We start from the raw sequence: 25,002 nt of genomic DNA on the forward strand, positions 1-25,002 counted from the left end.
ACATAGGTGTAACATGAAAGATGAAAGATTTGAACAATTATTGGTGTAAAAATCAATTAAATAATTGGCATGTAGAATGTTCACTAAGTCAAGGTATTTTATTTGAATAAAGGTATTTTGAAAATATTGTTTTGCAGTTAGTATTCAAATACTTTTATTTACAAAGATTTTCTATTTACAATGGAATAGAAAGAAAACAACTACTTTCATTTCGAATTTAAATTTGTTCAGAGTATGCAAAATTTTGTACCTGATTTATGTAACTAACACATTTAACTTGCTTATGTCCTAAGTGCTTTTTGCCCTACTTTTTTGTATTAGGAAATTAACTACTGCAATCATATTGACTCGGTTGCTAACCAAAGAGCTACTCCTATAATTTTCAAGTTCCGAAGGGTATAATAAGCCAAAGAGAGATGACGTTATAAACATTGTATCTTTGCTACAGCTCATTCGGAGCACGTTGCAGTATTATTGTTGTTGTGCTTGAGCAATGGCGAAAGATAATGTGGAATCTGGAAGTGAGGAAATCTTGGATAGCGTCGTTGAAGAGGACCCCGAGAAAGAAGTTACATTTAAGGACTTGGTAGTGTGCTTTCGATCTATAACATTATTTTCCTATAGGTAAATTTGGAAGTGTGCACTGAAAGTTTATGTGGATATTACGTGTAAACAAGATGAGGGCCTGTCAAAACTATTTGCGACATTGTTTACTGATTTCATGACCTGACGTATTAAGATCAATCGTTAAATTCCAGTTAAAGTGTCGTGTTTCTCATGAGGATAACACGTGTGACAATAAGCCACAGTAGCTGAGCAAATATTACATCTTGGGACTGTACCATATAATGTAAAGGCCACAGACCGAACTTAAATTATTTTAACGGATGGCCGATTGTAACATTTCTTGACATGTTTACAGAAAAGAATTAATGATTAACAATTGGTTGCGGATTTACGTGTATCCGTTCATATTTCTGTCGTGAAAAAAGTGCTATGGCTTTTTCTTAAAACAAAGAGCTCTGGTCTTTAAATATAAGTGAGCCAAACAATTTGTGATTGAAATTGGTTTTAAGTTAAATCTTCAGTTTGCGTGTAGAAACTTCAATATAAATTACCACTGTTAAGTGAAATAAAAAAGTTTAAATCAAAATCGAATGTTTACTGATTGCTGTAGTGAGATTTTAATTTATTGTTTCAGGGCGTAGTTGACGTATTGTGTGAAGCATGTGAACAACTTAAATGGAAAGCACCTACTAAAATTCAACGGGAAGCTATACCACTAGCCCTCCAAGGTATGTACTCTTCGTTTTGAGATAAAATGTGAAGACAGTTTCCACAGTGCTAATGGTAATGTCTCTGTTATTTCCCCCAATTAAGGTTCTTAAGTGACAGTAATCCAATGTCTCATTGTAGTTGTTCAAAAACCATATAGCCTAACATGTTAACATACATTCTAACTAGTATATATTGCTTAAGAATGCAGTAACATCAGCGTACAAATCAGACCTAATTTATTTGCAGTGGTACTATTATACAGTGGCTCTTTTTATGTTTATAGTTTACATGACTGTTCAAAAGTAATAAACTTCTTTCATTTCTTCATTTGAAAAATGTAATGGAATGCCATACATTTAGCAGAGAACAATTTACATCGTGCAGTTATAAAAGGTGTGTGCATTCTTCACCAGTGGGATCAAAGATTTGCTTCAAAAATTTGTTACAATAACAATTTGGTTTCTTGGGAGGAGTTATCATTTACCCTCCATATTGCTGTCAACCAGGATAGGAATGCACTATGAAGCACTAGGAGTAGGCCTACTGGCAATAGGTGTTGTTAGGTATCAGTTACAGTTGCTGGCTGATGCTTATAGAGCGAATTTCAGTGTCAGGTATAAACTTCCATCAAGCATTTGCCATTGCAAAACAAATATTGCATCAGATTGTGTTTATCTACGGCAGCAAACGAAGTTTTCATTTGGTGCTTTGTGTCCTTCGACATATGAGATGCTTTGTGAGTGTTTGTGGTTCAAATGCATGTCCCCTATACTCTGTGTCAGCCAATAAAGGGCTAGGTGGCAAGTTCTCAGAAAGACTGCATTATTTAGATAAAATCTGCATTTATTATTCATTGTAGTCACATCCCAGCCCAATGTGCTTTGTCCACATTTTTACCAGTGAGCAATTTTATCTCTAAATTAAAAACACTAGAAGGGGAATACGGAAGTGTCAGATTCCACTCATGACAACGTCAGTACGGCGAAAATGGCTATTCTAAGTGTGTACAATATGGCGCCTATGATATCACTACATACGCACAGCAGCAAACACGAAAATACATATAAATAAGACATCTCCATCCAAAAATACAATAAACTAATGGGACAACCACAGGAAATTGGGGATTTTAGGGAGGGGACAAGCTAAATATAACAGAAAAAAACACCACAATCCCTAAACACACAAGAGACAAGATGGCAAACAAAAATTAAATGAATTACAAAAATCTACAGGAATCGGACACTTCCCTTGACCTATATAGTTCAACAGCAGCTGACGATACCAAAACAACACCTACAGCAAAAACTACGGAAATTGGAATCAGACGTTTCCCTTGACCATAGTTGATGGTACCAAAACACCTATACCTACAAATGAAAATACGAAAATTGAACCCCATTGCTATCCCCAACACTTTAGGCTGCTATTTTGTGGAGATTTTGAGCTCCACACACAATCACCCTGCCTTCCTCTATTGGAAACGAGTGGAGGAGACTAGGGTGATACCCTTCTCCTCTCAGAATTGTGAATGCTACAATGCTGCCTTTCCTATGAGGAAGCTAGATCATGCTCTCACTTCATCCCAATCCTCTGCCCCAGGGCTGAATTATGTTCACATTCAGATGTTCCAGCACCTTTCTCTTGTGGGCATATACTTTCTCCTTCATACATACAATCTCATCTGGGCAGGTGGCACATTTCTCAGATGGTGGCAAGAAGCCACTGTCATACCCATACATAAGTCCAGTAAGGACAAACACCTTCCTTCTAACTACCACCCCATTTCTCTCACTAGCTGTGTTTGCAAGGTCATGATAGATATGATTAATGCCCAGCTGGTATGGTGGCTCGTGTCTCGCAATTTACTGACCACTCCTAAGTGTGGATTTCAAGCATGGCATTCTGCAGTTCATCATCTCGTCACTTTTTCAACCCATGACATGAATGTTTTTATGTGTAAATACCACGTAAAAAAACACAGCCACAGTCTTTGGAGAAAGCCTATGACGTGCTGGGGAATGTATGCTCAGTAGTCTCTACGTGTGGGGTTTCCAATGCCACCTGCACCATTTCTTTCAGGAATTTTAAAAATACAGAGTTTTGAAGGTACATGTGGATTCTGCCTTGCCGGACAACGTTGTCCAGGAAAACGAGGTGCCTCAATGCTCCGTCCTGAATGTTGTCATCTTTATCATAGCCATTAACCCTATTATGGCGTGTCTCCTGCCAGGCATCTCTGGCTCCCTTTTTGTGGATGATTTTGCAATATATTGCACTTCTCGACAGACTTGTCTCTTTGAGCGGTATCTTCAGTGACCTCTCGATCATCTTTACTCATGGATCATAGACAGTCGCCTTTGCTTTTCCACTGACTAAACAATTTGTATGAATTTCTGGCGACACAATAGGTGTTTCCACCACTTTACGCCTTGGGCCTGTTGCTCATCCATTCGCTGAAGCTACAAAAGCTTGATAGGAAACTTTCTTGGTCCTTCCACGTGTCATGTGTGGCCGCCTGATGCACTGAGTTCCTCAGTGTCCTACGTGCCCTAAGCAGTACTTCCTGGGGAGCGGATCAGACAGTCCTCCCATGTTTGTACTGATCCCTTGTCCGTTAGAAACTAGACTATGGGTGTTTCGCTTATGCATCTGCATGTCCAGCGATCTTATGCTGTCTGAATGCAACCTACTGTTGTGGAACCCATTTGGCCTTCGGCGCCTTTTACAATAGCCCAGTTGAGAGTCTCCATGCAGAAGCTGCCAAACTACCGCTGTCGTGCCGGCATGATGTTCTCCTCAGCGGATATTCATACCATTTGTCTGCCTTGCCTGGCACCCCATTGTATGTCTCCTTCTTCGATGACTCCTTTGGCCGCCAGTGTGATGTGCGTCCCTCTTCTTGCTACCTCCTGGAGTCAGCTTTTGTCTGTTACTCTGGCAGCTTAACTTCACGCTACTTGTCACATTCCCAATGGGTGTGTACCTTTCACTGCCTAGGCTTCATGCGCTGGCCTATGTTCAACTTGGACTTCATTCACTTCCCAAGGAAACCACTCCAGATTTGATCTGTCTCTGTAAATGTCATGACCTTCACATGGAACTTAGCAACAGTACCTTTGTGTACACTGATGGCTGTTGGACTGACCTTGGTGTTGGGTGAGCTTTCCTCAGTATTTACAGCAGAGCTCTTCACCTTGTATCAGGCCACGCAGTACATCCAGCGACTCAGGCTTTTCAATTGTGTCATCTGCTCCGATTCTCTCAGTGCCCTTCAGAGCCTCTGTGCACTGTACATGGTCCATCCCTTAGTGCAGTGGGTCCAAGAAAGCTTCCATTGCTCACTTGTGAGGGAGCAGTGGTGGTGATTATGTGGGTTCCTGGTCACATCAGCCTGACTGGGAACAAGGTTGCTGACACTGCTGCCAAGGCTGCAGTCCTTCTACTTCAGCCCGCTAGTTCTTCCATTCCTTCTGATTTGTGTGTTGCAGGTGGTCTCTCTTTGGCATTGCCACTGGTCTTCCCTTCACGAGAACAAGCTTCGTGGAATTAAACCTCTCCCAGTGGCTTGGCCATCCTCCTCTCGGCCCTCTCACCATGAGGAGTTAATTTTAGCTAGGTTGCATATTGGTCATTGTTGGTCTAGCCATTGCCATTTGTCAAATGGTGATCCCCCACCACTTTGTGCTCGTTGTCATCAACCTTTGACGGTTTGCCATTTCCTGACTGCACACCTTTTTGCCATCTGAGTTATCAGCTATTTTAGCAAACTACATGCAGGCTGTTGACCACCTTTTACTTTCTATCTGTCATAGAAATATGGGGAAGGACATTTAATCTTTGAGACCCCCATTGTCTCTACGGCACATTTTCTGGACCTCTCTCCAAGAGGAAGCCCTTGTTCTTAGCTTTCTCTCCTTCCATCAATTGGGCATAATGTGTAGTTGCTTTTAACCCCTTTTTCATATTCGTGTTCTAAGGTTCTGACGGGGGCTCATATGACCTTAGTTGTTTTTGCACCCTAAAACAAAACAAAATCAAACCACCTCCCTCTCCCCTTCAAACACATACATATGGATCTGTCTATTTTTTTTTTTTTTTTTTTAATGTAGATTAATAATAATGGAAAAGCCAGTCGTTGACATGGTTGTATTTAGCCATATTTTACCAAGAAAAACTAATTGACATGTTCCACATAATAGTGCGATTCCATTTATGCTCCCTAAATGAGCTGACTGGAGAACCAAGTCATTTCTGTGTAGGACTCATTATGTATTCTGGCTTAGACCATACATTTTTTAGTGTAGTTCTCAATCTTGCAATCCTGTTAATACACTGGCATCCAAAATTAAAGCAACAAACTGCTGTTTCCCCTTCCTGTGTCTAATTCACTATATAATCATAAAAACTGCCAACCAGATGTCCATACAGTTGTGTTCTGCACAGAAGATAGCATTCTGCTCAATGGGCAACTGTGCCAACGATGACGTCAGGCCCCCATGAAATGAGGTAGTGTTTGCCAGGTAGACCCACATGCACAATCACTGTGTACATGCCACAGACTATGCAGTATGGCACAAAAGAGATGCCTACCAGACTGTCTGCAGTGGAGGGCCATAGAAAGAAAGGAAGCAGGGCAGTTGCAAACTGATTTGGCTCGATTGATTAATGTGAATCATTCTGTTGTTTCCTAAATGTGGCGACAGTTTATAGAGACCAAAACTGTATCCTGAAGACCAGGGCTGACCATGTGTGATTTCAGAAGAGAGAACCTATATTTGGCTGTAAGGGCATGACCTGACTGCCTTAGTACTTGCATGGCAAGAGGCACATGAGCTCGCAGCATCCACTGGACATGGTGTATCAAGGCAGTGCAGAATGCTTCAGCAGAGTGGCCTTTATTGTCAGAGGCATGCTGTATGTCTACCTCTGATGGTTCTTCACAGAAGAAAATGTCTGGAGGGGATTTATCAACATAACACCTGGGCAGTTGAACAGTGGACCACCATTTTCACAGATCAGTGCCTATTTAGTCTGGAGAGTGATTCTCAATGGATTCGAATGTGGAGGGAACATGGAGCACAATTTCAGGGCCGAAACGTTGTAGAAAGGGACAGAGATCGAAGAGGATCCCTAGTGGTGTGTGCAGGGATTGCGTTTACCACTTGAACCCCTCTTAATGAAATTATGTGGGTGAATCAGCAAGGTTTAAGTGCTGTCAGGTATCATGATGAGATCTCGGGATCTCATCTACAATTGTTGCGAAGTGCTGTGGGCGCAGATGTCATACTGATGAATGATAATCCTTGACCTCCTAGAGCATGGGTGGTTGATGTTTTCTTGGAAGTGGAAAATACTGCACACATGGTGTGGCCTGCTCACTCTCCTGATTTGAATCCCATAGAGCTGTCTGGTAAGCACTAGGGAATAGCTTGCATCATGTCAGCATCTACCAATCACTCTCAATTGAAATGATAATTAAATCAAGACCTTAAGCTGCAGACAGGCGAAGATATACATCCACAGCAACAGTTGAAAATGTGTGCCCCAACCGGGACTCAAACCTGGGATCTCCTGCTTACAAGGCAGACGTTTTATCCATCTGAGCCACCAAGGGCACAGAGAATAGTGTGACTGCTGAGATTTATCCTTTGTACGCTCTCCGTGAGACCCACATTCTCTACTTAATGTCCACACACTACATTCGTAGTGCACCTGCCCATTACACTCATTATTCACGGCAGACAATCTTACCAAGTCCCGTAAGAGTTCAGGCAATGCGTGTACATCTGCACAGGAGGAGGTCAATGGCTGGTTAACCTTAACTATATGAAGATGGTATCTGTTCTTTCGGACATGTGCGACATGTTCTTTCAGACATTTCCGAAAGAACAGATCCCATCTTCATAAAATTAAGGCTAACCGGCCATTAACCTTCTTCTGTGCGGATGCACATGCATTGTCCGAACTCTTATGGGACTCGATAAGATTGTCTACTGCGAGTAATGAGTGTAATGGGCAGGGGCACTACGAATGTAGTGTGTGGACATTTAAGTTAAGAATGTGGGTCTCACAGGGAGCCTTCAAGGGATAAATCCCTGCAGTCAAACTATTCTCTGTGCCCTCGGTGGCTCAGATGGATAGAGCACCTGTCATGTAAGCAGGAGGTCCCGATTTCTGACATGTCCGCAAGAACAGATACCATCTTCATATAATCACTCTCCAAGACTGCGAGCAGCTCTGCAGGAAGAATGGGTGTTACTGCCTCAACATGAGAATGATGACGTCATTCACAGCATGCTCCGTCGTTGTCAGGCCTGTATTGCAGTCAGAGGTGGTCATACCCTATACTGAGTGTGTTAACCAGTTGCCTGAATGTGTGTGGAAATCCGTTAAGTTGGAAAAACGAAGAAAATTTTTATCTACCATTATGCATGTTGCAATCGTCTGTGTTCTTTACATTGTTTATACTGTACTATCACCTTTTTACACTGTTTTGTGACAAAATGACTGCAACCTTGCAAGATTTCCTTTTGTTGCGACACCAGTGTATTAATGACATTCTATGAAAGAGTGACCACTTCCTTGTTGTCAGTCTTCTTGTTGATTACCAACTAGTGAAGAGCTCTTGCTAGTTTCCTTCCTCTGATTAGCTGCTCCATTGTTTAATCACCTCAACAGTCATAACATGTTAAACTTCTCCCTCTGCCTCTCCAAATTAAGTTAATACTCTAGCTTAATTATATTAGTGAGACTTTAAGCTTGCCTAGTTTCCCAAGGAGGTGGTCTGTTTCTTGTGTACTTCTGGTTTCAGATTCTAATGCAGTACCTATCAAGTTGTTTCATTATGACATTGTTAGAGTTGCCCAGAATTTGTTATTGGTTTTTTTAACTGTTGTCTCCTTTTATGTTTCAGGGAAAGATGTCATTGGGCTTGCAGAAACAGGCTCAGGGAAAACTGGTGCATTTGCACTTCCAATACTGCAGGCCCTTTTGCAGAATCCACAGAGGTATTTTGCTCTCATACTTACTCCAACAAGGGAATTAGCCTTCCAAATATCGGAACAGTTTGAAGCTCTTGGTAAGACATATGAGAATCTGATGCCATCATTGCTTTCTTTTTTGGAGATGTTGCAATCAGTTAGCTCAGTTCAAATTACTAGAAGTATTTGTAAACTTCTTTCATATGTTATTGTTCTTTCAATTTACATACTTGCAAAGAGAAATTGAGATCAAAATTCCACTTTTAGCTGGAACTGTAAATTGAATTTCCATTCACCCATATATTTCCTTTAACCCATGTATGGTTTAGCATATTAGTCCTTATTTTACTGACTGAAACTGTTGCCAAATAGTAACAGTTTTAGAACTGTTCATACAGTTAGACTTAAAATTAGCTCTCTAAACATTAACAACACTTTTAGTTTGTGTGGAGTATCTGCACTAGTTTGGTAGAAACCGTAGAATGCTCAAGTATATTATGAAATTAACATTCCAATAACAAGTTTTAGTAATAATAAAACAAAACAGTATAAAGATAATGTTCCACAACTAGTTATTGTCTTTCATCAGCAGTACAGTTGGGATATACATTTTGACAGCTTGTCATCTTCATCAACACAAATATTTCTTCTTCTGTTTAAGGCTGCAAAATAGTCAGATGATTGGCTTGCTCCTACATGATAGTATTGGTTTTTGGCACGTTACTGCTGTTTACTTACCTAGTTGAGCATTGGGAAGACTGTTAACCTCACTGTGATGTATGTAATCATTACGAATAAGTCATTCTTGCATGCTGCGTCCATAGAAACATCTACTGAAAATTTCCTGGCAATCACTGGCTGTCCTCACTGCATCACAGTATCCAAAGGACTAAGGAATAAAATTAATGCACTTCTTATTTCTTTGATTAACTAGTAATCAAACCCAGTTGGTATAGTGTCTCTCTCTGAACATCTTGTGACCAATGGTATAGTTATGTTAAGTCTGCAGGATTTAGGATCACATCTCACTTCAGCAGAACAGAAATTGAGATGGGAAAGTTGCCACATTCACCAGGGATAGTCATACACTTAGGATAAAGATATTATTAAACATAGCATAGAGCAGTATACACGGTTCAGTAACATTAGTGTGGCCACCGCCTGTGTTCATCATTATCGTGCAATAACCACTCACAGATGGCAGGTGGCAGTACTTGCAGTGGAGGATGTATATAGCGTGATGGGGGACACAGAAAAAAATGCAGTCATTATCGTAATGTGGAAACGAAGCTATTTATGTGATGTCCAAAACGCATGATCATTGGCTTTCAAGCCAAGGGTGCAAGCATTATCAAAACACTAAGTTTGTGGTCTATTAGTTTGTTGCCGTGGTTAAAGTGTATCATGCATCTTGCTATCCAAAACTGGCACTGATACAGTTGTGGTGCACCACGGGCCATAGATGACAGGGGTGAATGATGGCTGTGGAGATGTATATGGGCAAATAGACAAGGAACAATAGAGCAGCTGACCACACAGATGAATCAGGAGGCTACCAATAGTGTCTCCTCAATGACTCTTCAGTGAGCATTGGTTCATACAGGCCTTCCCAGCAGGTGCCTGGTTCATGTGCCCATGCATCGATGACAAAGGCTGGAATTTGCATGTTAACATCACAGATGGACGTCCACTGAGTAGCAACAGGTTTTCTTTTCAGATGAATCACATTGTATGCTCTTTTAGAGAGGTGACAGTCGGCATGTACGGTGTGAAACGTCTGAAACCAAAAACCCTGCATACCTTATGGTCTCAGGAATGTTTTCATGGCATTACCTTGGTGATCTCAACAGTCTGGAAGGCACATTGGATCAACATAACTATGCATCTGTTCTTACAGGCTTTGTCCACCCCTGCATGCAGCCTGTTTTTTCCGAGCTCAATGGCATTTACAAGCAGGACAATGCCATACAGCTTCCAGAGTACATGCATGATTTGAAGAGCACTAATCAAGAATCTGTGAGACCACCTCAATCAGGCAGTTTAGCTGACCGCAGCACTAATATCAGCATGGCTCCACAAACCTGTCAGTACCTTCCAGAACCTCATTGATTCTCTTCCTACATGTCTCACAGTGTTTGTGCTTCAAAAGTTGTTTTTTCTGACTTTCGACAGCTAGTCACATTAATGTGACAAGACAGTGTACGTCCTGAGCACCTTCAGAGAAAAGTAATCTGTTCATAAAGTACCTTGTAACTCTATTGACTTACTGCACAGGGAAGAAAGGCATTGTTTGTAATTTTAATATGGGTGTCTGCAATGACTCTTCCAATAAGAATCTATTGCAGTGAGCAGCATTATCATTCAAACTATTTCCTACTGTAAACTTCTTGACAGCAGTAGCTGATTCCTCAAAGACCTCCATTTATAGAAATGTGTAATGAACAAAATTAAATTACTAAGGCAACATCAGTGGCCTCTCAGACCATGACAGGTAGTTCCTTATGGTAAACAATGGAAATCCAGGTTGGAATATCAGCAATATTATGAAAAAGATAGATTGCTACTCACTAAAAAGATGACACGTTGAGTTGCAGACACACAATGAAAAGGCTTTTACCAATTGAGCTTTCAGCCAGTGTTCTTCAGAAACGAAAAAACACACATTCACACAAGCAAGCACACTTCACGCACACATGACTGCTATCTCTGGCCGGAAAGAGGTGTTTCGAATCGATAAGAAGCAGCATTGTGGAGTGGGATGCAGCAGGGGGAGGGATATCAGGGTATAGATAGTGAAGAGAAGTCAGTCAGGGACTAGATAGTTGGAGAACAAGGCTGCAAGGTGCAATTTTGGGAGTCTGGGGAAAGGAGGGGGGGGGGGTGGAAAAGAAGAGCAAGAAAAGACTGATGGGAGCACTGGCAGAGATCAGCGCACAATGAGGGTGAGGTGACATTAATCGGGAGGACGTGATAGGACAGAGGGGCCAGAAACTGTCGGACAGAGGGTGTGAGGACAGCAGATTGCTGTAGGTTGAGGTCAGGATGCTGTCTGGACCAGAGAATGTGTTAAAAGGGTAACTCGCATCTGTGCAGTTCGAGCTGATGGTGGAAGGTAGGATACAGATGTCTCTGGTTGTGAAGCTGCCATTGATATCCAGCACATTATGTTCAGCTGCATGTTGTGCCATAAGGTGTCCACTTTGCTCTTGGCCACAATCTGAGCTCTGAAAGATAATCAGTGAATCAAAAATTGATTATTTTAGGAAACTCTTTAAAAATATGAACTGGAGTGAATATACAGTACTTGACAAGAATGAAAAATTTAGCACCCAACTTCACGAAGTCTAATACTCTCCAGAGGAAATGATGTAGATGGCCATTAGAGGGCTGCAGTGCTGTGCACACAGCATGAGTGTGTCACTCATCTCACCATGTGAATACACCAACCAATAATGCTCCTTGCAGCTGATATAAATACAGCTGCCCAGCAACTGGCCAATCAGTTCTGTACTCATTTCTGATATTGTCAGTTGTGATCATTGCTGTGCTACGGACTATTTGATAACAGCCTCACTTAACACTTAGTCTTTCTCTGTAGTTGGGATTCGGATTCTGTATCTCTTTGCTTTCAGCCTGATGATATTATTGTAGTGAAGGTTTCAACTTTGCACTTCGTTGTTTACTTAGGTTGCATTGATCTTGTCCTAGTCTGTGCCCTGTCCACTGTCAGTCAGCTGTGTTTAGCTTGGTCACCACTTCGTGTCATGTTGTCTTGTGCAGGCAACCCTTTTGCCTTGAGGCTTCAGGTGTTTCTCTCCTGTGTTCTTGAGTGTGCTCTTATATGTGGCTACTAATGGCTATAGCATTGGTGACAAGGAGAAAGGAAGTTGTTCAATAGCATGGATACTAAATTGGTTTGCCTTTTGAAGCAACAGCAGCAGCTTGAGATAGATTTTTTACAAAAGTCACTTCAGATTCAGGCAAACAAACTTTGAGTGCATGAGACCACTTTGCTACAGGCCTCAGCGCCCCCTGCAGTCGACATCCCCATCTGTCCTCTGTCGCTTCCGCCTTTCAGTGATGCTACAGAGGACTGGGACACACACTCGCATTGACTGAAGCAACATTTCATGGCATCTCAAGTCACAGATGATTCATTGCAGCCAACATTATTTCTGCCTTGGGCATCATTGAACATGTTTTTTCTGCTCCGCAAATTGGCACCTCTGTCTGAACCACCTTTCAAGAAATATGCACTCTGTTGACCAATTACTACTCATGATATCATGTGGTTGCCTCCAGGCTCAAGCCTCACACCTCACAAATACCATAAACTGCCTTCACAATCATACCGGTCCTATGTCACTGACTTGCGAGGTCTCAGCCGCAAATGCAGTTTCTCTTTCATCAATTCAGGCTGCAAGACTTCAGGTGCAAATTCCTTGATTCATGATGTTGTGGTTCAGGTTCAGCTGGCACTCAATCCTGAACTCCACACAGTGGCATCAAAACTGGATAACCCATCATTGGAGGACATTACGCTTATCGCACACTCGTTCAAAGTTGCCCAGTCTCCTAATAAATTATGCATGGCAGGGCCACAAGTTGCAGCAGTTAACATGCCACCATGTGTTCCATCCCCACATTGCAGGTGTACAGTGACCCCCAGGTTGCAGCAGTATTGTGATATGTTATTTTCCATCTCTATGGCATCAGAGCCTTCGGTTGCTCCTCATCGACAGTCACTAGGACTGCTCCCTTCATACCAGCATTTCTTTTCTGCTCATTCCTGAGTAGACTGTCTGGATTTCTGGGAGTTCTGCATGCACTGTGACAAAGAGTGGCATCTCCGCTCATTGTGTCGAAGCCATGCACCAGTTCTCATCCCACCCCACGAGTGCACCAGAGTACTGTACACGTGCTGCAGTCTGTGGTCTCTCCAGGTGACCCCTTCATGCAGAAATTGTTTCTCATACTTCGCATTTCTCTCCAGAACATACATTTCTAGATGGACACAGGAACTGCAGTTTCTTTGATACATCAGGTGACGTATGCACAGTTGGGCTTGCCTGAGTTGTCACTGCTATCGCAGTTATTTGGTGGCCTACAGTATCAGTTCTGTTCCAATACATGGGCAGTCCTCGATCATTATAGGCTCCAAAAGTATTACACAGCCCATCTCGTTGTTTGTTATTGGCCATCCTTCTGCTACGAACATTTTCAACCTCGACATCTTCACGTTGTTTGCGTTTTCTGCTTCTGGTGAAGTCAGGGTGGTATCAATTGCATTTCCTTTGCAGGAACTGGATAATCTCTACACAGTGTCCACATCTCTATTTCAACCAGATTTGGGATGTACCTCAGGCTTCCAGACACATCACACTCTGGCCAGATGCCACACCTCATTTTTACCATGCCAGACCAATTCTGTTACCTTAAATGCTACTGTGAAGCTAGAGTTAAATTGTCTCCCGGCTGCTGGAGTTATCAAGCCAGTGAAACTTATCGCATGAGCCACCCCTCTACTCATCGTCATAAAGCCCAATGGTTCTCTCGAGTTGTGTGGTGATTTCAAGGCTACAATCCGTGCTCAACCAAAGATGGAAACTTATCCTATTACCCTGCCGAAAGACTGCCTCACCAAACTTGCTGGAGCGGAAGGCTACAGAAAGTTCGAGCTCCCTGCTGCGTATCTCTGGTTACCCTTAGATGAGGAAGTGCAGAACATCACTGTCATTAATATGCCTTTTGGATTGTACAAGTACAAGCATTTCCCATTTGGCATTGCCAAAGCCCTCGCAATTTTCTAAATGTTTCTGGAACAACGGGCACAACATGCCAGCTTGCATGAGTTACCCGGATGATCTCATTGTCATAAGCCCTTCCCGCCAGGAGCATTTGCAAAATCTCGTTATCTTTTATGACACTCTGGGATGCAGGCCTACATTGTCATTTAGAGAAGTGCAGGCTTTTTTCAGCCAGAAATGGAGTATTCTGGACGTTACCTCCCCAAAGAGAGAATCAGGCATACTGATTGAAATGCTGCTGCAGTAGACTTCTGACCACACCCGACAAACATATCTGAATTGAAGGTGTTTCTTGGCAAAATCAGCCACCATTTTTACATGAATGTAATGCAAAATCGAATGTATTGCATACCTAAATTTTAAAAATTACAAACATAACAAAGAGAATTCGTTAATGCATCAGTGGTAGGCTAAATTTATTTAAGACAACAATGGATGTATACAGGAACTATCAAAAATCAACAATTTTAAGTGACCTATTGTTAAGTGTAAATGTCATTATTGGAAAATAATGCCTAACTTGATTGCTTACATGACATGCAAACAAAGAGATCATAATTTACAGGCATTACTCATCATTATTTACTACTGTCACTATTACTGGTATCCTTGGAAGAGTATACATCAGAAACAGATTCATTTCCAGTTTCCTCATCACCCTTATTGTCATTCTGGAGTACATATATCACCAATGCCATCTGAGTATTTGAAACAGCATTTCGTGAATGACTTTATGATCACAATTTTCCAGGCAGCCAAAACCCAGTTGTAATAATGTGTGGTGCAACATGCTTAATTTTTCCTATCTGAGTTAGTTCATGGTCTGGTTCACAAAACTGTGTTTCATATTGTTGCTGAACATGAAATGTATCTTTATATTAATGTCCATGGGTTGTGACACGGAAGTCATTCCTTGAGGAATAATAACAAGGTCACTGGCTAGGCTGTGAATCTTCTTTTTTACATCATCAGTGGGATGACCACAAAATGGATCAAGACAAAGCATTGATAGTTATTAAGAAAGCCCACCAGGACAAAGTACACATACATTTTAGTGTCAGTCAAGCATTAAAGTTTGTCATCCATCCCTTCTCTTGATTTTGAACAGTGATGTCATCAGGAAACTGCTTTTCATTTGTAGGGGTCTTGGGGTTTGTTTCCTGCTTGAAGATTAAGAAATCTGCTCTGATTGCTAGAATGATAGTTTTGCACTAGTTTTCACACACCAGAGTCTGATGTTTTTGTAGTAACTTCTTTCGTCCCCTTCTTATCAATTGTTTAATTATGTGGCATATCAAATCAAACTGGCATCTCATCAACATTGCCTATTTGGACCATTGAAAAATTCCTCTTTTCCTGAAGTGTAATGACATACCGCAGAAATTCTTGAAATTTTTCCTCAAAATCCTGTGGAAACTTTTGGCATACTGCTGTAAGGCATTGTAAAGATAAGTAACCCCATTTCATAAAGTGATCAACCCATCCATGGCTGGCCTTAAACTCTTGCTTCAGTACATTAAGAAGGGCAGTCATATCTTTTGCTTTGTTTCTTATGGTGCCACTAGTCACAGGTTGCCCATCTTTCTCCTTTCATGGATGACTTCCAAAACTTTTACTTAAACATCGGGATGCTTTCCTTTGTGAGGGCCAGTGAATTTTTCTTGTAGCAGTAGTTGCAAATATAGCCAATTTCTGTTTCTTCCATAGATGAACAGTACTGTCAGCTATATTGAACTTTCGTTCCACCCTGTTGTTACCATATTTTCCAGAATCAAGAATTACTTTACCCCGAAATTAGAATCACAGTGTTCCTTCTTGCTTTCAGTTTCATGACTACCTAATGCAAACACACAACACACCAATCGGCCAACAATAATGTAATGAAGTTGAGAATTATGACAGTGCATTGTGCTGTAAGGAACGATACCTAACTTTCAATGATGTTGCTGGTGTACGTCAGAATCAAGTGTGTTCTAAAGTAATGCACAACCTGATTTTGAACTCACGTGGTAAAAACTGCGGAAGCACATAAACAAATCTTTTATTTCCAGTGTGGCTGTTGTCAATTGTAGGTGAAATAAAAATAAAAAGCTAGTATATTTCACTTGCTTGCATTCCATAATGATTTAGCTTTTCAAGCTGAGATAAAATGTTTAGCGTGCGAAAGATTATAATATCATTTATTTGGGATGTGAACTCGAGAAAATCAGGCAGAGGCCAGTTCGAGGAACTGGGGATGCTAACTACTGCATCATAGCATATTTATTCCTTAATGAAATTAGTCATATGTATCTTACCCAAACCAGTAACTCTGTTCATGGAATCTGCACATGAAATAAGAACAGTTTGCATAAAATCATTTACTTTGTTACAAAAAGGTGCCAATTATCCTGCAACACATATTCAGTAACTTGATGGCAGCTGTGAAATGTACAGCTACTTACAAAGTTTGATTTAAGAGGACCAAAAGTATTTATTGTGGACAGTCTTTTTTACTCTGTTGATAAATTTCTTAGCAGATGTATATATCATCAATGATACAAAATAATATGAGTGTTGCTTAAAATCTGATTTCTGATTGTCTTCAGTGCAGCAAAGTTATCAGTCAAAATAAGTTTGTATACCACATTCTGTTTGGTGACATTTGGTTGCAATGGCCTAAGAATTATTTTACGCACCTCAGTGTATGTCCCTGTAAATGACATAAATGTAGTGTTACCTTATAAATGAAAACTGTTTCAGATTCTTTTTACTTCTTCCACATCCATGAAAAAGATTTTACTTAGAATCTGTGGAAGGAATGTAGCACACTTGTTTTAATATGCATGATGTATTCTTGTTTTTTTGTCATCTACAATGTCCTTGAAGACCTTCACTGTGATTTTACAGAACAAGCATTATGTGTACTCTTAAATTCAAAATAGTTCAGCAGTCTTCTAATTAAATTTCCTTCTATCAATTACCCCCCCCCCCTTTCTCTCTCTCTCTCTCTCTCTCTCTCTCTCTCTCTTTTTCTTTCTGTTTTTACAATTTCCCGATGTCAGCACAACATTTGGACTGGCATCTGGATGGTGTTGACATTGGAGTGATGTTCAAAAAATGTGAACTAGATGTCTCAACAGCTGTTGTTTTTAATTCCTACCTTACGCCTTTGCTTTGATTATAGGTTCCAGTATAGGAGTCAAGTGTGCTGTGATTGTTGGTGGTATGGATATGATGGCTCAAGCCTTAATGCTTGCAAAGAAGCCACATGTTCTTATAGCAACTCCAGGACGTCTTGTTGATCACCTTGAAAACACCAAAGGGTTCAGTCTAAGAGCACTCAAATACTTGGTATGTTTTGCACTGCTATCTAAATATGTGCCCAAGTTTTCAGTTTGCTCATAGGTGTTTTATATTTCAGGTAATGGACGAAGCTGATCGCATATTGAATATGGATTTTGAAGTAGAAGTGGATAAAATATTGAAAGTTATTCCACGTGAACGAAGGACCTTTCTCTTTTCAGCCACAATGACAAAGAAAGTCCAGAAACTTCAAAGAGCTTCACTGCAGGATCCAGTTAAAGTAGAAGTATCAACAAAGTACCAGACTGTCGAGAAACTGCAACAGTATTATATATTTATTCCAGTGAAATTCAAGGTAATAATATCATTGAAAATAAGTCATTTTAGTGAAGTGTAACGAGTATGTTGAAAGTACTTTCATACAAATGTGCAACTGTTAAACACTTGCAGGAACTTGATTGTACAGGAAGGCATGATAGTGGTGAAATCTTCTCAGGTTATCAGTCATATCATGGTACTGTCTTATCAAAACATTGCAGCAAGATGACACCACGTCTCGACCGACAACTTGAGAAGGTTTCATCAATGAAATTTTTCAAGAAAGCCTTAGGACAGTCTTATTGGACAAAGCAGTTTTTATTTTAAAATCCATCTTTGTATCAAACACTGCCTCTTAGAGTGCTTGTTCCTTGTTCCTGAAAACGCACTTCATTTTTTGGACTGTGTGTGTCTTGCAGAAGTGGGATGTTTCTATGATAGATATGAGATTTGTTTGTGTTCTTCAGTATTCACTGCACATTTGGAACTACACTCCCAATCTTTACACTTTTGTTGATATCAGTGGTATAATACAGATTTATTTTTAGGGAGTCACAATTTAGGGTGTTATTGTTTGCCAGTGGTAAAGTTTCTACCTAAGTCATGTACAGTATCAGACCTCTTTCTTTTTTTGGCTGATATCATTTTTATTTTTATCATAGCTTGTTATAAATTCATGAATATCCTTCAAACTGAAAAAATGATTGTAGTCTTTATTGCAAAACTCAAGCAGCAGTTTTGTTTCAGGATGTTTATTTAGTCCACATACTAAATGAGCTAGCTGGTAATACCTTCATGATATTTTGCTCAACCTGCAACAATACAGTTCGTACAGCTTTACTGCTTCGGAGCCTGGGATTTACTGCTGTGCCTCTACATGGACAGATGTCACAAAATAAGCGCCTTGGTGCTCTAAATAAGTTTAAGGCAAAGAACCGCTCCATTTTGATATCTACGGATGTAGCCAGTCGGTAAGATAGTTTGTGATATGCTCTTCTTATCCATATGCTCTCTCTCTCTCTCTCTCTCTCTCTCTCTCTCTCTCTCTCTCTCTCCCTCTCTCCCCGCCTCCCCCCCCCCCCCCTCCCTCCCTCTCCCACCACTCCACCCCTCTGTGTCCTGATTTTGTATTATGTTATCTCACTGCTATTAATTGTCACTTTCTGCCATTAACACTGCTATGTCAGAAGTCATTTAACTTTCTGTATTTGATTATTGTAAGCAGAAACGTTTTCAAAAGAAATTATAAAAACCTAGTAAAATGTTAAAATATAATTAACGTGAAATGAGAGTACACTGTGAGTAAAAGAAGACAACATTTGCATGTTAATTTCCCTGCTTTACTTTCCAGAACAACTGATATGCCTTTAATGAAGCTTGTGTTGTTGTATTGAGATGGTTTTCAGTTTTGTAGTATCATTTCATCTGTCATGTACAACTAGTGATCTGTACTTTCTCACCTCATTTAAGGCTAATCTGCATATCATTACATAATATAACAATGTTGTGGAAAGGATAGATTGCTACTCACTGTAAAGATGACATGCTGAGTTGCACGCGCGCGCGCTCACACACACACACACACACACACACACACACACACACACACACACACACACACACCAGAAAGACTGTTACACATTGAGCTTTCAGCAAAGACTCCTTCAGAAAAGAAACATTCACACACATTCAAACAAGCAAGGACATCTCATCCACACATGACCACCATCTCTGGAGGAGCCGGAGATAGTGTTGATATGTGCGTGCATGTCGCTTTTTTAAAACCCCAGAAGAAAGTTTTAGTCAAAAGCTCAATGTGTAGCAGTCTTTTCATTGTGCCTCTCTGCAATTTAATGTGTCACCTTCACAGTAAGTAGCAATTTGTTCTTTTTATAATATTGTTGATATTACAACCTGGGCTGTGCATTACGTGTTACAGCTTGATATAAAAATGCCTTCATAGCATAATTCTGTTAAGAATGTTAGTTACTGCTAGTTACAACAATTACTAGGGACCGGAAAATGCAACATCTATTTTTAGCAAAATTTGCTTTTTTTTAGAACAGTTAAATGAACAAATTTAAAAGGTAGTGATTACACTTGCGTGAAGACAAAGCTTTAGTGGCTTGAAATCAACTGTTAAGTAAAAAGTGGTGAATAGGGAAGTTTCTTGCTGAAACATTTGCTTTTATAAAAACTTCGGCATTTTGTGAACCGGATCGTCTCTGATTTCAGGTGTTTCTTAAAATTATCTATCTTCACCTGGCAAATTCAATAATTACAGAATCTACAGATTTTCGACCTTTCATGGACATTCATAACTATGATACACATACTTTACAATGAAATAATTTAATTGGATGGATAAAAAATCTACTCACTAAGGGGCAGTGGAACACACATAAAAGAAGGCTGTAATTAGGCAAGCTTTCGGAGTCAGTGGCTCCTTTAGGCGGGAGGTTTTGAAGGGGAAGGAAGAAGGGTGAAGGAAAAGGACTGGAGAATCTCGGAAAATGGATAGATTCCAGGAAAGTTACCCAGAACTGTAGGTCAGGGGAGACTTACGCATGGGATGAGAAGGAACGACTGATTGTTGGGGACTGCAATGGACGAGATTTGAAAACCTGGGAGCTTAGAGATGGAAGGCAGAGATTACTGTATAAACATCATGCATGAGTTAATAAGAATGAAAAGCTAAGCGCACTGTATGTAACAGAGGTGGGAGGCGGCAGTGAGAAATAGATGGATAAGACAATGAAAGATGTAGAAAACTGAAAAGGAGTGACAAAAAGAGTAGTTACTGTGAAGAAATGCTGAGATGGAAGAAATTAATGTAAACTGAGGCCAGTTGAGTGGTGAGAACCAAGGACATGTTGTAGCACTACTTCCCACCTGCAGAGTTGTCAGAAACTGGTGTCGGGTTGGGGGGGAATCTAGATGGCGTGTGTAGTGAAACAGGCACCGAGGTCACAACTGTCATTTTGTAGAAGATGCTCTACAACAGGATATTGTATGTTGCCAGTATATACTTTCTGCCTATGCTCTTTCATCCAATAGATAATTTGGTGGTAGTCATGCTGATGTAAAAGGCAATCAGTGTTTTTATAACAGCTGGTATATGACCCAATTCATTTCACAGGTAGCTCGCCCTTTCTTAGTGTATGTTTTGCCATTTACAGGGCTGCTATAGGTGGTGGTAGGAGGGTATACTGGTAATACGCAATATCCTGTTGCAGAGCATGCTCTACAATGTGACAGTCATGACCTTGGTGGCTGTTTCACCTCACGCGCCATCTCGATTCTCCCCCTAGACACCACTTTCTCAGAACTCTGCAGGTGGGAACTGGTGCTACATGTCCATAGTTTGTGCCACCCACGTGGCCTTAATTAACATTAATTTCATCCATCTCAGCATTTTTTTCGCAGTAACTACTCTTTTCTTCACTCCTTTTTAGTTTTCTACATCTTTCATTGTCTTACCTACCTACTCCTCACTGCCCCCCTCCCACCTCTGTTATGTACAATGCACTTAGCTTTCCATTCTTATTAACTAGTGCATGATGTATAAGCAGTAATGTCTGACTTGCATATTACTCTGTCTTCCACCTTCAAACTCTCAGGCTTTCAAATGTCACCCGATGCAGTCCCCAACAATCAGTCTTTCCTTCTCATCCCGTATTGTAAGTCTCTCCTGACCCGCAGTTCTGGGTGACTTTTCCCCTTCTGCTTAAGGAAAGCTTGCCTATTTACAATCTTCTTTTGTGTGTGTGTTCTGCCGCCACTTGGTGAGCAGATTTTTTATCTATCCAATTAAATTATTTTGTCAAAAACTGGTTGCTTTCATTGTTACATACTTTACAATGTTAGACAGAACTGATAAGGCAATTGGCAGAGAAGTAGAATCAAAGATAACTCTATTCACACATTAGGGGAAGAATTTCAGTGCGGTTGAAATACACTGACAAGTTTTGTTTTCTAGTTGCGGCAGTGTAGTATGTGAATAGCATGTACTGGCAGATGGCTGAGTATAAACAAATTAGAATTTTGACCACCAAAGGGGAGAAGAGCTGTGTGGGGAAACAAGCACCGCCTCCTCCTGCAAGGCAATACCTACACCCATGTTCTGCATATCTGCAAAAGCAGAACTGACACATGGTCACAGGGACCACCAATCCTTTCTGGTGTTGTGAGGGGCGTAATCAAAATCCGTGATGGACCAGGATTAGTATTTTCACTCATTTCAAAATAAGGAAAGAAACCAACGAGCAAGGCGATGGCTAACCCGCAGTTGCTTGCTGGTGTTAGTGGTATGTTGTGAACAAGATAACTCGGGCCTGTTAAGTTTCCACATTGTATCAATGTTTTATCTTTAGCAAGTGGACAAAGGACAAATATGTGTTTCTGTGCTCTAGGATGCTAGGTCCCACAGCTGAGTACTAATTTGCATTATGCAGCGTGTATCATATACAAAGCATTCTGCCACTTGCAGTTGGCGTGGCACCAGAGAAAATAATGCACTGGTACAGTGTTGTGTGTGTGTGTGTGTGTGTGTGTGTGTGTGTGTGTGTGGGCGGGCGCGCGCGCGCACTTCTGTATTTCGCAAAAACATTCTTAGGCCCATGATCTCCCAAACTGGGTTTTGCCGGATGACGTGCAATATCAGTTACTGAAAACTGGTTACTTTTTTACATTTATAAGCAGTGCATCTCTTCTTGCATTTATCGCAAAATGCATGTTTTTTGCAGCCCTAACAATTAAATAATCACAGGTAAATTACTTGAAAGAATCTACATGAAACTTAAGGATACAGGGTATGTATAAATGGTGGAAAAATCAAAAAATTTTTATGACTTTATTAAATGCTATAGTGTTTCCTGATTACATTGATATGTACACTATAGAGTTTCAAATGAAAAATGACCTATATGTACAAAATTTTAAAGTTATGGTCATGTATGCAGCCATGCCCCCTTTATTTCTGTTATAGAAACCAGTATTATTTCAAAAAGAACTGTGAACTTTCTGTTTCCGGCGATTATATCTATGATACATTGTATTTATTGGTAACAGTGCAGGTTTCTAGTGTCTGTAAATGATTATGCTAGCATTTACTTTTGTTTCACTGAAGCAGTTTGCTCACATGTTACTGAATGTTTGCTGCCCAAGCGCTACATATTTTTGTGGAAGTGCATATCCTTTAGTGTAAAATAAATACGAAATATGCCACACATCAAGAAATTCAATAAAAGGAAATTCTGTGGTAACCAGTTCACAAACAAAGCTCACCACACAGTTGGAAGTAACCTATGTACCAGTTCTTCAGGGAAGAACTCTCATATGGTGTGCCTCCTGGTGATTCAAATGTTTTTGTTAACAATGACGCTGTTTGTAGAAGATTTGCTGTTGTTGTTGTTGTTGTTGTTGTGGGTATTGTATCTTCTGTGATAAAGGAAATGGCGAAATGTAAACAATGTGATGGTGTAGGCTGTCTGGAAATAACTGAACAACAAAGTAGCAGGAAGGGTTTAGTGTCAAAATTAGTTGTTCTGTGTAGATCCTGCAATAAATCTACCTTGAAAATGACTTCGAACATTGTGCGTAATTCATATAATACGAATTTGAAGTTAGTGTATGCAATGCGTGTAGTAGGAAAAGGAAGAAAAAGCTGCTCAAATGCTTTGTGGTTTGGTGGACGGTCCTCCTCCTCCCAGTAGGTTCAGCAAGTACATAAAAATACTTTTAAGTGCCTTGACGGTTGTGTGTAAAGCATCTATGAAATATACAGTAGAAGAAACTGTAAATATTAGTGGAACCAGGAACATTGCTGTTGCACTTGATGGGACATGGCAACATTGAGGACATTGTTCCTTGAATGGCGTAGTAAGTGCTATTTCTCTTTAAAATGGAAAATTTGTTGATATTGAGTGCTTATCTAAGTACTGCCACACCTGCCATGGTAACACCAAAGGACATATTGAACATCAGTGTCCTAAGAATTATGATGGTTACAGTGGAGGTACGGAGTGTGATGGAGCTCTAAAAATATTTCAGAGGTCAGTACCTGTTTGTAGATATACGAAGTATGCCAGCCGAGGTGGCCAAGCGGTTCTAGGCACTACAGTCTCGAACCACGCGACTGCTACGGTCGCAGGTTTGAATCCTGCCTCGGGCTTGGATGTGTGTGATGTCCTTAGGTTAGTTAGGTTTAAGTAGTTCTAAGTTCTAGGGGACTGATGACCTCAGAAGTTAAGTCCCATAGTGCTCAGAGCCATACGAAGTACCTAGACAATGGGGACTCTAAAGCTTTCAATAAAATTAATGAGTAAAATGTTTATGGTGATACCTTGGTAACTAAATTGGAGTATTGTGTGCATGTGCAAAAGAGGATGGGTGCTAGACCGAGGAAGCCACGAAGAGAAATGAAAGGAAAGATGCTAATTGATGGAAAACTGCTGTCTGGCTGAAGCAGATTGACAGAAACTGAAATAGACCTCCTTCAGAGTTATTATGGACTGGCCATTGGATGAACTGCACCTCTGAATGATGTTACAGCAATGCGAAAAGCTGTATAGGCCACCTACTTTCATAAGTTGTCCACAGATGTACACCCTGTTCACGGACTTTGCCGAGAAGGAGCAGATTCGTGGTGTGGTTACCAAAAAGCAAAAGAAAGTGGCCAAATATACCATCATAAGCATTCTCCTCCTGAGCCTGTTATGAATGAAATAAAACCAGTTTTTAGAGACCTGAGTGAACTTGTTTTGCTTAGTAAATGTTTTCATGGGGGCACTCAGAATACAGTGAAAGTTTCAACCATTGCATATGGGAAAGATTACCCAAGAATGTTTTTGTTGGGCTAAATGCATTAAAAGTTGGTACACTAGATGCAGTGATATGTTTCAATGATGGAGTGATAGGAAGGTTGGAAGTCCTGAGAAATTTAGGCATAAAATGTGGCTCTAATATGGAAGATCAATTGCTTATGTGTGACAGACAACTAGGGCATGAAGCTGAAAGATAGGCTCTTCAAGTTATCAAAGAAGCAAGAAGTGCTAAAAGGAATGCCAAGAAGCAGCTTGAAGATGAAGAAATGCTGCAGGATGAAGACTATGCTTCAGGAATGTTCTGAGGCACAGTTTAATTGGACTCTTATTATCTTCATTCGCAAGTTCCTGCAAGTTGTATTTTTCAGAATTCAGGTACAAATATTTACTAAAGTTTATAAAGCATTGCTCTAATTTCTTTTCTGTAACTTGCAGTAGTCCATACTTATGTTGTAGACCTACGCTTTATTGCAGAATCGACTAAATTATAGAAAAAATAATGATTTT

At 40.5% G+C, this 25,002-nt stretch overlaps 1 protein-coding gene across 2 annotated transcripts in view; it reads left to right on the forward strand.

Annotated features, from left to right (window-relative positions):
• Positions 1–428: 428 nt before the first annotated feature.
• LOC124783143 (probable ATP-dependent RNA helicase DDX47) overlaps positions 429–25,002 on the forward strand; it is a 116,704-nt gene continuing 92,130 nt past the window's right edge. For both annotated transcript variants that reach the window (XM_047253999.1, XM_047253998.1), the window contains exons 1-6: positions 429–586; positions 1,202–1,295; positions 8,195–8,359; positions 17,235–17,401; positions 17,472–17,708; positions 18,419–18,642. In XM_047253999.1, coding sequence (XP_047109955.1) covers positions 494–586; positions 1,202–1,295; positions 8,195–8,359; positions 17,235–17,401; positions 17,472–17,708; positions 18,419–18,642 — 980 coding nt within the window. In that variant the 5' untranslated portion in view covers positions 429–493. The remainder of the gene's footprint in view (positions 587–1,201; positions 1,296–8,194; positions 8,360–17,234; positions 17,402–17,471; positions 17,709–18,418; positions 18,643–25,002) is intronic.

The sequence above is a fragment of the Schistocerca piceifrons genome, chromosome 1 (assembly GCF_021461385.2).
Source record: "Schistocerca piceifrons isolate TAMUIC-IGC-003096 chromosome 1, iqSchPice1.1, whole genome shotgun sequence".
Classification (NCBI taxonomy): domain Eukaryota; kingdom Metazoa; phylum Arthropoda; class Insecta; order Orthoptera; family Acrididae; genus Schistocerca; species Schistocerca piceifrons.